General features: G+C 36.1%; 1 protein-coding gene and 5 pseudogenes across 6 annotated transcripts; 5 read left to right on the top strand and 1 right to left on the bottom strand.

The window, feature by feature from the left end:
- The first annotated feature begins 35 nt into the window (after window positions 1-35).
- Window positions 36-1,411, top strand: srh-150 (annotated as a pseudogene). Its single transcript has one exon. A coding segment is annotated over exon 1 (1,376 nt).
- Window positions 1,412-2,573: 1,162 nt separating this feature from the next.
- On the top strand, window positions 2,574-2,889 carry K08G2.16 (annotated as a pseudogene). Its single transcript has one exon. A coding segment is annotated over exon 1 (316 nt).
- Window positions 2,890-3,127: 238 nt separating this feature from the next.
- srh-152 lies at window positions 3,128-5,505 on the top strand (annotated as a pseudogene). Its single transcript has one exon. A coding segment is annotated over exon 1 (2,378 nt).
- A 641-nt stretch (window positions 5,506-6,146) lies between these two features.
- Window positions 6,147-7,378, top strand: srh-149 (Serpentine Receptor, class H; the record flags this gene model as incomplete). Its single annotated transcript, NM_001028869.2, has 4 exons — window positions 6,147-6,465; window positions 6,589-6,782; window positions 6,831-7,134; window positions 7,185-7,378. The coding sequence occupies 4 exons, from the start codon at window positions 6,147-6,149 to the stop codon at window positions 7,373-7,375; spliced, it is 1,008 nt and encodes a 335-aa protein (NP_001024040.1). The 3' UTR covers window positions 7,376-7,378.
- A 441-nt stretch (window positions 7,379-7,819) lies between these two features.
- Window positions 7,820-9,818, top strand: nas-40 (annotated as a pseudogene). The gene is made up of 6 exons: window positions 7,820-7,986; window positions 8,034-8,112; window positions 8,845-8,970; window positions 8,991-9,407; window positions 9,460-9,584; window positions 9,629-9,818. Coding segments are annotated over exons 1-6 (1,104 nt in total).
- Window positions 9,819-9,938: 120 nt separating this feature from the next.
- Window positions 9,939-12,597, bottom strand: srbc-53 (annotated as a pseudogene). Its single transcript has 5 exons — window positions 12,423-12,597; window positions 11,342-11,772; window positions 10,665-10,868; window positions 10,240-10,440; window positions 9,939-10,166 (listed from the first exon to the last, which is right to left on the bottom strand). Coding segments are annotated over exons 1-5 (1,239 nt in total).
- Between the last annotated feature and the right edge of the window lie 742 nt (window positions 12,598-13,339).

Here is a 13,339-nt window from a genome sequence, read left to right as displayed (position 1 = left end):
CTTGCTCATATTTTTCTCATTTCTTCCTACAAATCATGTGCTCCACAAGCCTCGGCTTCTTTGCTTCCGACGAAGTTTATTCAAAGCTTTTCCATGTTCTTACCATTATTGAAGTTTTCATTCATTCTTTCGGGGCATATATTATAATTTCAAAAACTCCGAAAAAGTTGGAAGCCGTGAAGGCTGGAATGTTACTGTTACACTTTGTTGGAGCTTTTGTCGACATCTATTTCAGTTTATTAACCATGCCAGTCTTGTTTTTGCCAGTTTGTGGAGGCCGCCCGCTTGGTATTCTTTCATGCTTTGGCGTTCCAGTTTCCGTGCAAACTTATGTTGGCATTTCGATACTTGGAGGTTAGTACTGCTGAGTTCTTTTAAAAGTCCTGAGTTCTCACAAATGTCAATCTCTTTAAGAAGTTTTTTTGCAGTGATAATTGCTACAATTCTAATATTCCTGAAGACCGTCGATACCGATTGGTTCACGGTGGGAAATATAGCACAACGAGAAAATGGTATCGACTACTGCATATAACTTTACTATATTTTTTGGCAGCATCATTTCCTGCTCCGGCTTTTTTTAATCTTCCTGACCAGAAAGAAGGAAAACAGCTGGTTCAGCATGTGAGATTTTAACATGAATTAATGGGTTTGGCTTGGCCAACTTTCAAATCAAATACTGCTTTTAAATTATTTCACAAAATTTGTTAATTTTCAGAAAAATCAGTGTATTCCAACCAATTTTTTTGACCATCCCAAGTTCTTTTTACTTGATCTCACTGGAAACTACATAGTTATTTGCATTGTTGGCATGTTGAGTCTCCTAATCTTTCAAATGTTTGTGCAAATTGCGTTGATTTTTCGTCAATTGTTAAAACACACACCCATCTCTAGAAATACACAGCGTCTACAAAAACAGTATTTTGTTGCCATGAGCTTACAATTCGTCATCCCAGTCGTTATCATTGCTTTTCCGGTTGCTTATATTGTGCTCTCAATATGTTTAGGATACCATAATCAAGGTGTTTCTATACAAATTCTGTTAACATTTAGAAATATTGCTCGATTTCAGGTGCAAATAATTTGGCGTTTTTAATTATCTCATTACACGGAGTCTTATCAACAATGCTGATGGTTCACAGACCTTATAGAAAATCAATTTTTGAGATGTTACACCTGGATTCATTTCAGACAGCAAGCAGCAGTCAATCTATCTGGAGACTCTCTTATTGAGTTTTGTGAATTGCACAAAACTCCATACGTTTTTTTCTCTTTTTTAAAACACATTTCAGAAGCCAATAAAATTCTTTACTCTAATTCGAAAGGTATATTCGGGAACAATCAATTTTGAAATATTACACTTGGATTCATTTCAGTCAGCTGGCAGTCTCCAATCTATCTGGAAACTTTCTTAGGGAGTTTTGTGAATTGCGCAAAACTCCATACGTTTTTTTAAAATGTTTTTTTAAATCCAACAACTTATTTAAGATGCCAATAAAAAAAATTAAACTCTATTTTGAAAGTTATTTTTGTAAAAGTTTACCTGAAAAAGCCCATTCTTATTCGTAAAATGATGTTTTCATTTTTGAGACGAGAATCAAAAAATCAGTATTTTTACATAAATCTCAATTTTCCTGATACCAAACCACGACGCTCGGAACTGTGATGCCAAATCTTCAAACTAGGAAGTTGGCGACGCCTGTACTATACCGCTGCATTGCCCAAATCACACAAATGGGACATACGAACAAAAATCCGGAGTATGAAAGGTTTACGTCACGCAGATTTGTCACATACGTTTCACAAAGCCACCTGTCCCCAGAACAGAAGTAAAAATCATTTAAGTACTTCCTGCAATTATAAAATATTTGAAAAATACAAAAAATCTACAAAAAATATGTCAATTTCCAAAATTGTTGAGCATTCGAAAATTAGGCTTGCAGTCTCTATTAGTCTTGCACTCCAATGGACCAATCATGCAAGACTAATAGAGGAAATACGGGAACCAGATATTGAACAAAAATTCGGTGGGAGTTCCAATAATCAAGCTGATAATTTAATCTGTTCTCATCTTCCTTTAAATGCTTTTAACTTTCTCATATTTATCATTAATATCCCTGTTTCGCAGTGCGGTTCAGTGGTATTGTCTATAAGTTAACTAACAGTACACATGGTGACTCTACAACCATTTATTATCTGACAACTAATCCAACAAGTAGCAAAAGTTAAAAGGTAAAACGAGAAGTGATTAGAATGAGCCATTCCACGGTGGTCGGTGTGACGCCACGTGTCCCTGTTGTTGACGGTTTCGCTGTGGCCAGAGTTCACGCATTTAATGGTCACGTTGTTGTTGTTGCTTGTCCTTGTCTCCTTCTCCATTTGAGTTCACGTCGGTAATGTTCACGTCGTTGTCATTTAATTGCTCGTAGCGGATTTGCATGCAGTGTTGAGGTTACTTCCAAAGGTGTTGATGGTTGTTGGTAGAATCAGTTGTAGATATTGATGGGAATAATTATGTAATAATTATAAAGTCGTGATAGGAGAATATATACTTCTCCATATTCGCGACAATCCCCTACTCATGTGCTCCACAAATCTCAATTCCTTCGCTTCCTACAGTTTATTCGAAAATTTTCTGGGTTTCAGAAAAGCACTGTTTACCGGGTAATATTTTCAATCATCCCCAGTTCTTCTTATTTGATCTCACTGGAAAATACATTGTAATTTGCGTTGTGTCAACATCGAGTCGTGCAAATTGTGATGATTGTCCGTCAATTGCTGAAACACACACCCATATCTATTTGCAATGAGCTTGCAATTTGTGATTCCAATAATCATTATAGCTTTCCCAATTGTGCATATCGATTTGTTGAAGCTATAATCAAGGTATCTTCACAAAAGTAGTCAACAACAGGTATTAAGAAATCATGAAACCATGAAAAGATCATGAGAAAAATGGGCAATTTCAGGTGAATCTGGAATTAATTACATTACATTACATGACATTTATTATTTTCAAAATTGTGTATCGTAATAAATTCACAATTTCAGAAATAATATTTTTCACCTGTTCTGATTTCTCTTTTTGTTTATCTGACTCCACAATATTTTTCATTTGTTTGCCCCAAACATGTGCTCCACAAGCCTCAGTTTTTTCGCTTCCGACGAAGTTCACACGACAATTTTCCATGGTCTCACCATGATTGAACTGCTTACTCATTCTTTTGGAGCGTATATTATAATTTCAAAAACTCCGAAAAAGTTGGAATCCGTCAAGGCTGGAATGTTACTGATGCATTTTGTTGGAGCTTTTGTAGATATCTATTTTAGCTGTCTAACTATACCAGTCTTATATTTACCTGTCTGTGGAGGCTACCCGCTTGGATTACATTTATTTTTGGTGTTCCAGTTTTAGTGCAAACTTATGTCGGCATTTCGATCCTTGGAGGTTAGTATGACTGTCCCGTTGTGGAACTTAACATTTTTTACAGTGCTAATTGCTATTAGGTTGTGAAAAAAGTTCTCTCCGAAATTATTGAAAGTTTTGCCCCGGAAAGTTCTGCAGCTTTCTGGACGGTTCTATAATAGAATGTTGTAGAACATCCTAGTAGCATCTCGTCTAAGCCTATATAAAGCGCGCGCGCTTGCTGATCGACCAACTACGATCGAACTTTCTCAACCTCAACTTCGACTGCTCATCTTCTTCTAGTGGAAGAGTGGCGCTCGTGCGGCTGAGACGGCTGCTAAAATATGCAACGTGTTTGGCAGGGATGCCGTCACCGATCACACCGTTCGCTATTGGTTCGCTCGCTTTGCTTCTGGATGTACGAGCCTGGATGACAACGACCGCTCATGAGGCATTCTGTCATGATCGATGATCAGTTGTGAGCCACCGTGAGGGAGAAGCCGGATCATACTACACGTGAATTGGCAACAAAGCTCCAATGTAGTAACCACGCTATCAGCAACCACTCTTACTGGCTCGGCTACAGAAGAGTGCTGGCGAGATGGGTGCCTCATGCTTTTTCCGTTTCAGATGCAGACGCGCGAGACGATACGTCAGTCTCTCCTCCTCACTCAACAGATTAAAGATTTTTTGGCGAACTTAGTTACCGGAGACGAGAGCTGGCTACTCTATAATAACGCCACCCATTGTTCTGTCTGGATGTACATGACGGCAAGCCGACTGTGCAGCCAAAGCTGGAGCTTCATGAGAAGAAGTGTTTGCTGTGCTGCTTCTGGGACGCGAAGGGTATGCTGTTTTTCGAGTTGCTTCCGCAAGACAGACCAATCACGCCTTCCACCTACTCTGATCAGCTGGATTCCCTTGCTCTCGCAGTCTAAGAAAATCACCCTAGACACTCTGCGGTCCACCTTCTTCACAACAACGCGCGCCCTCATGTGGCAAAGGACACCCAGGCCAAGTTGCAGGAGTTCGGCTGAATCACAGTTTTCCATCCATTGTACGCGCCGGACATTGCACCTTCGGATTATCATCTTTCCGCCCGCTCAAGATGTTCCTTAGAGATCAGAAGTTCGGAAAGTTCGAGGACCTCAAAAAAGCAGTGTCCGACTTCTTCGACTCGCGCTCGCCCGCGTTCTGGAAGAAGAGGGTGGACGATCTTCCCAATAGGTGGCTCACAGTTGTGAATAATAATGATGATCATATGGTTGATTGATAGTGACTAAAAATAAAGTTACTGAGAAAATGAACTGGAGTCAAATTTCGGAGAAAACTTTTTTCACAGCCTAATACAATTTTGATATTTCTTGAAGACCGCCGGTACCGATTGGTTCACGGCCATAAATTCAGCAAAACGAGAAAATGGTACCGACTTCTGTATGTAACAGCGCTATATTTTTTGGCAGCGTTCCCTGCTCCTGCATTTGTGAATCTTCCTGATCAAAAAGACGCAAAATTGATTGCTCAAAATGTGTGGTTTATAGATTAAAAAAAAGGAAGTCATTCTTTAGAAAACAATTCTGTTTCAGAAAAATCGGTGTATTCCAACTGATAATTTCAATCATTCCAAGTTCTTTTTACTTGATACTACTGGAACATTCATTGTGATATGTGTTGTATCCATGTTGAGCATTTTAATCTCCCAAATGTTTGTCCAAATTACGTTGATCTTCCGTGAATTGCTTAAATACACGCCCATCTCTAGAAATACACAGCGTCTACAAAAACAGTATTTTGTTGACATTAGCTTACAATTGGCCATTCCAATCGTTATCATTGCATTTCCAGTTATTCACATTGTTCTTTCAGTTGTTTTAGGTTATTATAATCAAGGTAATTCTATTCAAAATTTGCAACAATGTTGCCCTATTTTAGGTGCAAATAATCTGGCATTCCTTATTATCTCACTACATGGAGTTCTATCAACTTTAACAATGTTAATGGTTCACACACCTTACAGAAAATCGATTTTTGAAATGTTACACCTGGAATTCTTTAAATCAGCTAGCAACCCTCATTCTATTGCCCCTCTCCCTCGAGTCTAAGAAAAAAACGAGCTAAACTGCGCCCCTGCCAAATCCTCTGTTTTTTCTCTGTGTTCTCTAAACATCCATCACTCTTACACAGTTGATGGTATCCCCATAATCTCGTCTTTTACTGTTTGCGAACTGAGTCTTGTCTCCAGATCGCAAGCTTGAATTTGAGACACACCTTGTCAAAGTTAGTTGCCTAGCCATGCTTCGGACGGAACAAATACTAAAAGCATTCTCCTCCAACTCACCTGATTTCTACGGTCTTCCTTTCAAAATTTATGTGGCCCCGATTATGAACTATTGCTCCGAGGTTTATTCTCCCTCCCCTAATTCATTGCTCTTGACAAAACTTGAAAAATCTCTTAGGCACTTTACCTCAAATTGTACTGCCTTTTACATGAAATCTATCTGGAAGCTAGCTTAGAACATTGTTCGATGTGTGTTATTTTGAAACCCAGTTCTGATTTCTAAAGTGCACATTTCATTTCTGAAACGCAAGCAGGAAGTTCCGAGAAACAACAAATCCTCCCCCGCTGCCTGATTTATCGTTCTATGACACAAACTCTAAGCGGAAGTTCGAGCAAAAAGTTCACCTGCTCTTTTCTATCTTTAAAAGCTTGTATTCCCATAATTTTTCATTAATTTAACTTATAATGTGCTCTACAAGTCTTGATTTTCTTGCTTCAGATGAAGTTTATTCAAAGATTCTACACACTCTCACTATGATCGAAGTTGTAACTCATTCCCTCGGAGCATACATTATAATTTCGAAAACGCCGAAAAAATTGGAGTCCGTGAAGACTTGCATGTTACTATTGCACTTTGTCGGAGCATTTGTCGATGTCTATTTTAGTATTTTAACTATGCCAGTTTTACACTTACCTGTTTGCGGAGGCCATCCACTCGGCGTTCTAGCATTACTTGGAGTTCCAACTTCATTGCAAACCTATGTAGGTATTTCTGCAATTGGAGGTATGATTGACTGATCAGGCAAAGGGGGGTCCGTTATCCAAAAAAACTGAACATTGTTCCAAATTTTTTTCGAAAAACTTTGACAAAAAGGTCAGACAATCGTTTTTGAAATAAAAAATTCAGGGGTGATTGCGACGATCCTAATATTCCTCGACGATCGTCGATATCGATTGATTCACGGTCACAAGACCAGCACAACTAGAAAATGGCACAGATTATTGTATGTGACAGCCCAGTACTTTTTGACTGCCGCATTTCCAGCTCCTATATTTCTCAATCTGCCTGACCAGGAATACGGAAAACTGATGTCACGAAATGTTGTTTTTTTTGTTCACATCTGTCACCTTCCGAAGCATTTTTTTCAGATAAATACGTGCATTGCATCTGATGTTTTCAATCATCCTAATTTTTTTCTACTTGGCCTCACTGGAAAATACATTGTGATTTGCATTGTGTCCGCGTTGAGCCTTCTCCATTTTCAAATACTTCTGCAAATTGGGCTCATTTTCCGTCAATTGCTCAAAAATAGACCTGTTTCTAGAAATAAAAATCGTTTACAAAATCAGTATTTTGTAGCAATGAGCATTCAACTAGTCATTCCAATAGTCATACTTGCTTTTCCGGTTGTTCACATAGTGCTCTCAATATATTTAGGTTATCATAACCAGGGTATGTCTATTCAAAACTTGTTCTGAATAGAAAATCATGTGAAATTTTAGGTGCAAATAATCTAGCGTTCATTATCATTTCATTACACGGAGTATTATCAACTATTACAATGCTGATGGTTCACAGACCTTATAGGAAATCGATTTTTGAAATGTTACACGTGGAATCGTATCACACGGCGGAGAGCAGGGAACGACATATTTGGAGACTTCAATCAAGAAGAAGCTTGCATCAATTTTGAATTTTCATAATTTTCTAAATGAAGATTCTGATTTTTGGCTGCTGTTTGATTATGTGAGATCTCAAAGAAGACTTAACCTGGATAAGTAAAAAACCGTCGATAAACAACAGAAAATTTATTTACATATGTGCATGTAAATTAGTTCATCATTACCATAATGCAAATTTCAAATATGTGGACTTTCCTTTCTGCCCGAAAAAACACAATTCAGTTTATTTGAAAAGCCTCAATGAGCCGTTTAATTTACCTTCTTATAATACTAGTAGCTTCATGTCACTGTATTCCTACCGCAGAAGAGGAAACCGCTTGTAATCAGGATTTACTTGGTGTCAACGAAATAAATTTAGACGCTTATGAGTGAGTTTTGGTATTTGGAAGAAGCGTAAGTGTAATTCATTTTTTTGAAGAATCAAAAAAGATGATGGTGCGCGGCAGAAACGACAAATGATGCATGGTTATTTATGGACAAATAACACCGTTTACTATGAATTTGATCCATCTCTTCAGGATGATCAAATATATTTAATAAAGAGAGCGATCAAGTATATCAGTGAACGAACTTGTATCAAGTTTATACATGCTCCTAAAGCAGAAAATATAATAGTGTTTCTCAAGTGAGTGAACTTTGATTTTTTTCAAATTGGCTGAGTGTTTGTTTCAGCGACGGGACTGGATGTGCATCTTATGTCGGGATGAGAGGCGGAGCTCAAGCAGTTTGGCTTGATAGATCATGTATGACGGTTAGTTTGCAATTTTTATATGGAGAGGTATTTGACACGGGACCTTACCTGGACAAAGAGCGACTAAATTGTGTTTGGGCAAAACCGACTTGACGCTCCGCTGCAGGGTTCCTTGCAACCTCGATGTTATAGTTAGGACGCTCGGTTGAAACCGGTCGTAGATCACTCATAAGTTACAGGGTCTTAAAGGTGGAGTAGCGCCAGTGGGGATTTTGTCTAAATGCACCTATAATGATCCACAACAACCGAATACCATAATAAAACACTCCAAAAATTGTTAGATTTTTCATAATTTCCGGTCAAAGTTGTGGCAAATTGCCAAAATTTTGAAAAATACGAGCTTTTGAGGAAATTTATAGAAATGCCGCATGTTTCGACCTCTACAATGTTTTAATACAAATAATCTAAACAAAATTAAAACATAAAAAATGTCGGAAAAAGTTTTTATTTTGGTCGACTAAGTAATAAGTAAGTAAAAAGTAAAAGTCGACTGAGTAATTGCCACTTTCGACTGTCGTTAATAAAAAATTTTCAAAACTTTTTTGAAAAGTTGTATTATGATATTTGGTCATTTTGGGACCAAAGAAGTGATTTTTAACAATTTCTCCACTGACGCTACTCCATCCCACAGTAAGTGTATGTGGCCAAGTATAAGTTCAAGGGTTGCTAAACCATGTATCTCTGGACCGTGTGGTGTAAGGTTGTTTTCTGTCGATTTCTTACTTGTTTCAGATGGAAAATGCCGCTCACGAAATCATACATGCTTTGGGTTCCATGCACACCCAAAGCAGGTACGACCGAGATGAGTATGTGATTGTAAAAACCAATGATGTTGTGAGTTTACACTTTGAGGAATTGGTAATTTGATAACGTTTCAGTCCAGTTGGAGAAAGCTTTCCGTCAACGAGTCATTCAATCCAGTTCCATTCGATTTTGCTAGTGTTATGTTGTACCACTACTCTGATCTTCTGAAGCCAATAAATCCGATTTGGAAACACACAATCGGAATCCGGCTAATCAGCTTCTCTGACATGTTAGCTATTAATAGAAAATACCAATGCACGTGTCCTGAAACTCTGGACTGTAAAAATGGAAGTATACCAAATCCAGCAAAATGTTCGGAATGTTTTTGTCCGAATGGGTTTGGAGGAAGGTTTTGTGATGATGTGCCAAATGATGAAAGGACTTTCACCAAGAAATTTATGGCAGGGCCGGAATGGGTAGAGTACTCTTTGCAGTTTGGGTTTAACAATCTTTATGAGAACGAGTTTATGAAAACTGTTTTGTTTATTGAGGTAAAGAAATTTGTGGCTGGAAATATTCAAGTTCTGACCGAAAAAACTGCAGGCTCCTCGAAACAAAACAATTCAAGTTCAAGTAACTGGCATCTATAGATTCACCTGTGCCGGCAGTTGTCTTTGGAGTGGCTATGAAATCAAGCACATGGGAGATCCCAGGGTGATCAATCCCTTGTTTGTGAACCTGTTTTCGATCAATCTAGTACTTTCTAATTTAGATTTTGCTGCACGGATCAAGAGGGATGGAATGCAACCTACACTTCAAAGTTGAACCCAACACCTGTTACTCTGTACAATAAGATGAGATATGCTTCACATCTGACAATGAGGTATCGATTCATCGATGGATCTGTGGATGATCTTCCGAAAACTAATAACACGTATGATTCATTTGAGTATCCGATTTGAAAATGGAGAGCATGACTGAATAAGCTTTTATTTGTACTATGTATTTATTTGTAACGTTCGACTAACAATGTGAGAATAGGCACAAGGCAGGCTTAGGCTGCAAAGGCCCACAATAAATTATGACAGATTTGAAGAGAGCCTCACTGGAAGTACAACTTTTTGGTTATTCTTTCCAAGTGTCTTCATTATTATTATGGTCTCAACGACGTATCCAACATTCTTGAAAAGTGCAATCATAGGACCAACGGTTTCAAAACTGAATTGTGGATAATTGAGAAATACAAATGAGGGAATTATATTGGTCAATAAAATTATAGCAAAGTCTAGAAGAGCTATCCACGTGGCCTGAAATTTATAGATATTCTTTTTTAGTCTAGGCTTGAAAAAAGTTTGTCAATTAACAAATCTCTACACTTACTCTTGCAATCACTTTACAAGTTTTGGTTTTCACAAAATGATTCCAAATGAAAAGCCTGATAATAATCACCACTGAAAATATTGTGATAATAATATTGAATACGTAATCGTACGTCAGCCAATAGTCGAAGTAACATTTTCCAGTTGCACATTTGAAATTGACACAATTTAAAGGAATATCCAAAACAAAATTGCAAACAAACTGTAGTTTTCATTTCAAGCATTGCCCGTGATTTTTTAAGACGGAAATGAAAGCAAGGTAGACAGAAAATTAAATGGCTTTTGGGTCAGGGGAATAAGGAAAAACAAGGTAATTTTATTCATTTATTACGAGTCAATATCACTTTTCGTGTGTTAACCAACAAAAAAAAACAATTTATCCCAATAAAAATTTTAAAATTATGTCCGATTCGAATTCGACCTCACTGCAACTACTTGAGATTCATTTTTTCTTTTTCCAAGCGCTTTCATAATTATCAATGTTTCGAGCGCAAATCCGACATTTTTGAACAATGCCACAACAGGTCCAACTGTATCGAAATTGAACTGTGGAAAAAAGAGAAATAAATACGATGGAATAATGTTTGTAAACAATACAACTAGAAAGTCGAGAAGTGCAATGCGAGTGGCCTGGAACGGAAAAATGTTTTTTGCATAGTATGTTTTTTGAATTATTTATATCTTTAAAAGTTGTTTAAAAAATTTTTTTTTAATCTTAAATGCTGGCTAGCACATTAGTCTAACATAGCATGTTTATTCGAAAAATTCCTAGGTTTTTCAATATTTTCATTTAAGTTTTGGAATATTGCCAAATGACCAACAAAACATATTTCGAAAAATAATGACTTTGAATAAATTTTGATATTTCTGCATGCTCGATCACCTAGAGTGTCCCATTGCGGTATGATCTACGAGAGTTGCAGAAATTTAGACGCTTCTAGACACAGACTTTTCAACTGATTTTGCATGGCTAAGAGCTTGCAGACTTCACATTTTTCTCGGCAAAAAAATTTTCGCCTGTAGATCAAATTTTTATTGAACAACCTTACACCAAGTGTGATATGTGGAATTGAAAAAATTCAAAATTTTTAGTCACAACTAACTTTCGAAATACCTTTATTTTTCTCCTTCTCCACCATATGATTCCAAATAAACAAACGAATAAATATAATCACCGACAAAATACCAATCATCACATTAAAAACATTTTCATGTGTTAGCCAATAATTAAAGTAACATTCACCAGTTGCACACTTGAAATTAACACAATCTAAAGGAATATCCAGAACGAAATTGCAATATACAAATAGTATATATTGATTGATAAAGGATGAACAAAATACACAAAATAGAATAATGAAATTTGGCCCTTTGTGCTTGTAATTGTGGTAGAGAATCGGAAAACATGAAGCCACAGTTCTGTCAAATGTGATAACAGGAAAAAAGTTAAGGCCATAACAGGAAAAAAGTTAAGTTTTGATTGTGAATTCATCAAAGTATTGGTAAACCAACATAGTCAACTGGTTGAGGGACACTGAAAATTTTCGAATTTCAGTTTACTATTTAAAAAAAAAACAAAATCAGTACAGCCAAAAGAAACATTTCTTACTTGAACATTCTCTGGATTTTTTTCAAAGAAAATTTTGCCCTAAATGTTTTTTAATTTCTGATAATTGTAGACTGAATAACTAGTTTGAAAAATTTTCTGGAAGTTTATATTTTTAATATTCAAAAAATTTGAAATGGTCATTTAAAATTTAATTTTCTTCAAAAAAATTAGACAAAAATTTTAGAGAATGCTGGTTCAAATTTTGATTTTTTTTCTGGAAAAAATGAATCAATTTTTTTCATAAAAAATTAGAAATATTTTACAGAATTTTTTTTTCCTTTTCTTCAATCTTTTTCAAAATCATAATAAATTATTAAAACTCTTTTCAAAGCCGTTTTTTTCAGACAAAAATCACAATTTTTTCTATGAACAATTTTTGGATTTTTTTTGTTAAAACAAACAAGAATTAAAAAAAAAACAATGCAAATTTATGCGGCTTGCAATATGCGAAAAAAAATTCACTGAAACAACTTCAATGCTTGAAATTTTATGGAAAGAAACTAGAGCCATAAAATTAGAAATTTCCCGTTTTAAAAGTATCTTGCATTTTTCCTGTTCAACTTTAAAAAACCAACCACTTAACGGAACAATCATGCCAACCGCAAAAATGTAATTGAAAAGTGACAAATCCGACTTTAAAACGATAGTTTTCGAATAGAAAATCGAGTACAAAAGTTGCAAATTTAGATAAAAAGCTGTTTGACCAAAGATTATTGATAGTATGATAACTGTGGTTTTGATATTGAGCATTTTGTGAATCAATTGCCTAGACAATTCAGAGAAGTAGAAAAAGAATATTTAATTATGTATTCTGAGTAAAAAATGAAATATATAACTTCGTTCGGGGAAATACTTGAATCAGATGTTTTTCTGGTTATTTTATGAAAGAAAAAACACATAGAGTCTCATTAAAATGTTTTTTGAAGAGATGTTTTCTGGGAATATATACAACGAATCTGCAGTGTTTTTCATGAGTTGATATCTGAGTAATAGGAAACCCACATGGCCTTACGAATAATGGAAATCAGAAGCTTTTTCTTGGGTTTCTTGGAGATTTGAGATAGAATTTTTGTACTTGTTTCTCAAGTTTTCAGACAGAAAAAAAAGTGTGTTTTCAAATAAATAGGCAGGCACGCGGGAATGATTTTGGCTGCGCACCTAATTTCAAGTAATTAAATTATACATATTTTTGAGTTTGGAGCAACCGAAGGAGCTGTAAATTGGGTTTTAACAAGGTCAGAAAAAAAATTGAAAATTTGTGGATTTTTTGCCCAATTTCCCCACTTTTTGCTCTCTTGATGGTCCTTAGGAGTTTACTGAAGTTTAAAAAAATGTCCTGGTCACGACAAGTTCTTATCAATTATTAATAATTTCAACCAGATAACTTCAGATTTTTTCAGGCAATTCACCAGCGCCGACTCTATTTTCAATTCCCCAGTACAGTTTTGGATAATAACTCACAAAAAATGCCACGGTTTTTGGTGTTTTAATT

This window comes from Caenorhabditis elegans, chromosome V, assembly GCF_000002985.6.
Source record: "Caenorhabditis elegans chromosome V".
NCBI lineage: Eukaryota > Metazoa > Nematoda > Chromadorea > Rhabditida > Rhabditidae > Caenorhabditis > Caenorhabditis elegans.
Note: the sequence above shows the minus strand (reverse complement) of the source record. Positions and strands in the feature narration are given on the sequence as shown.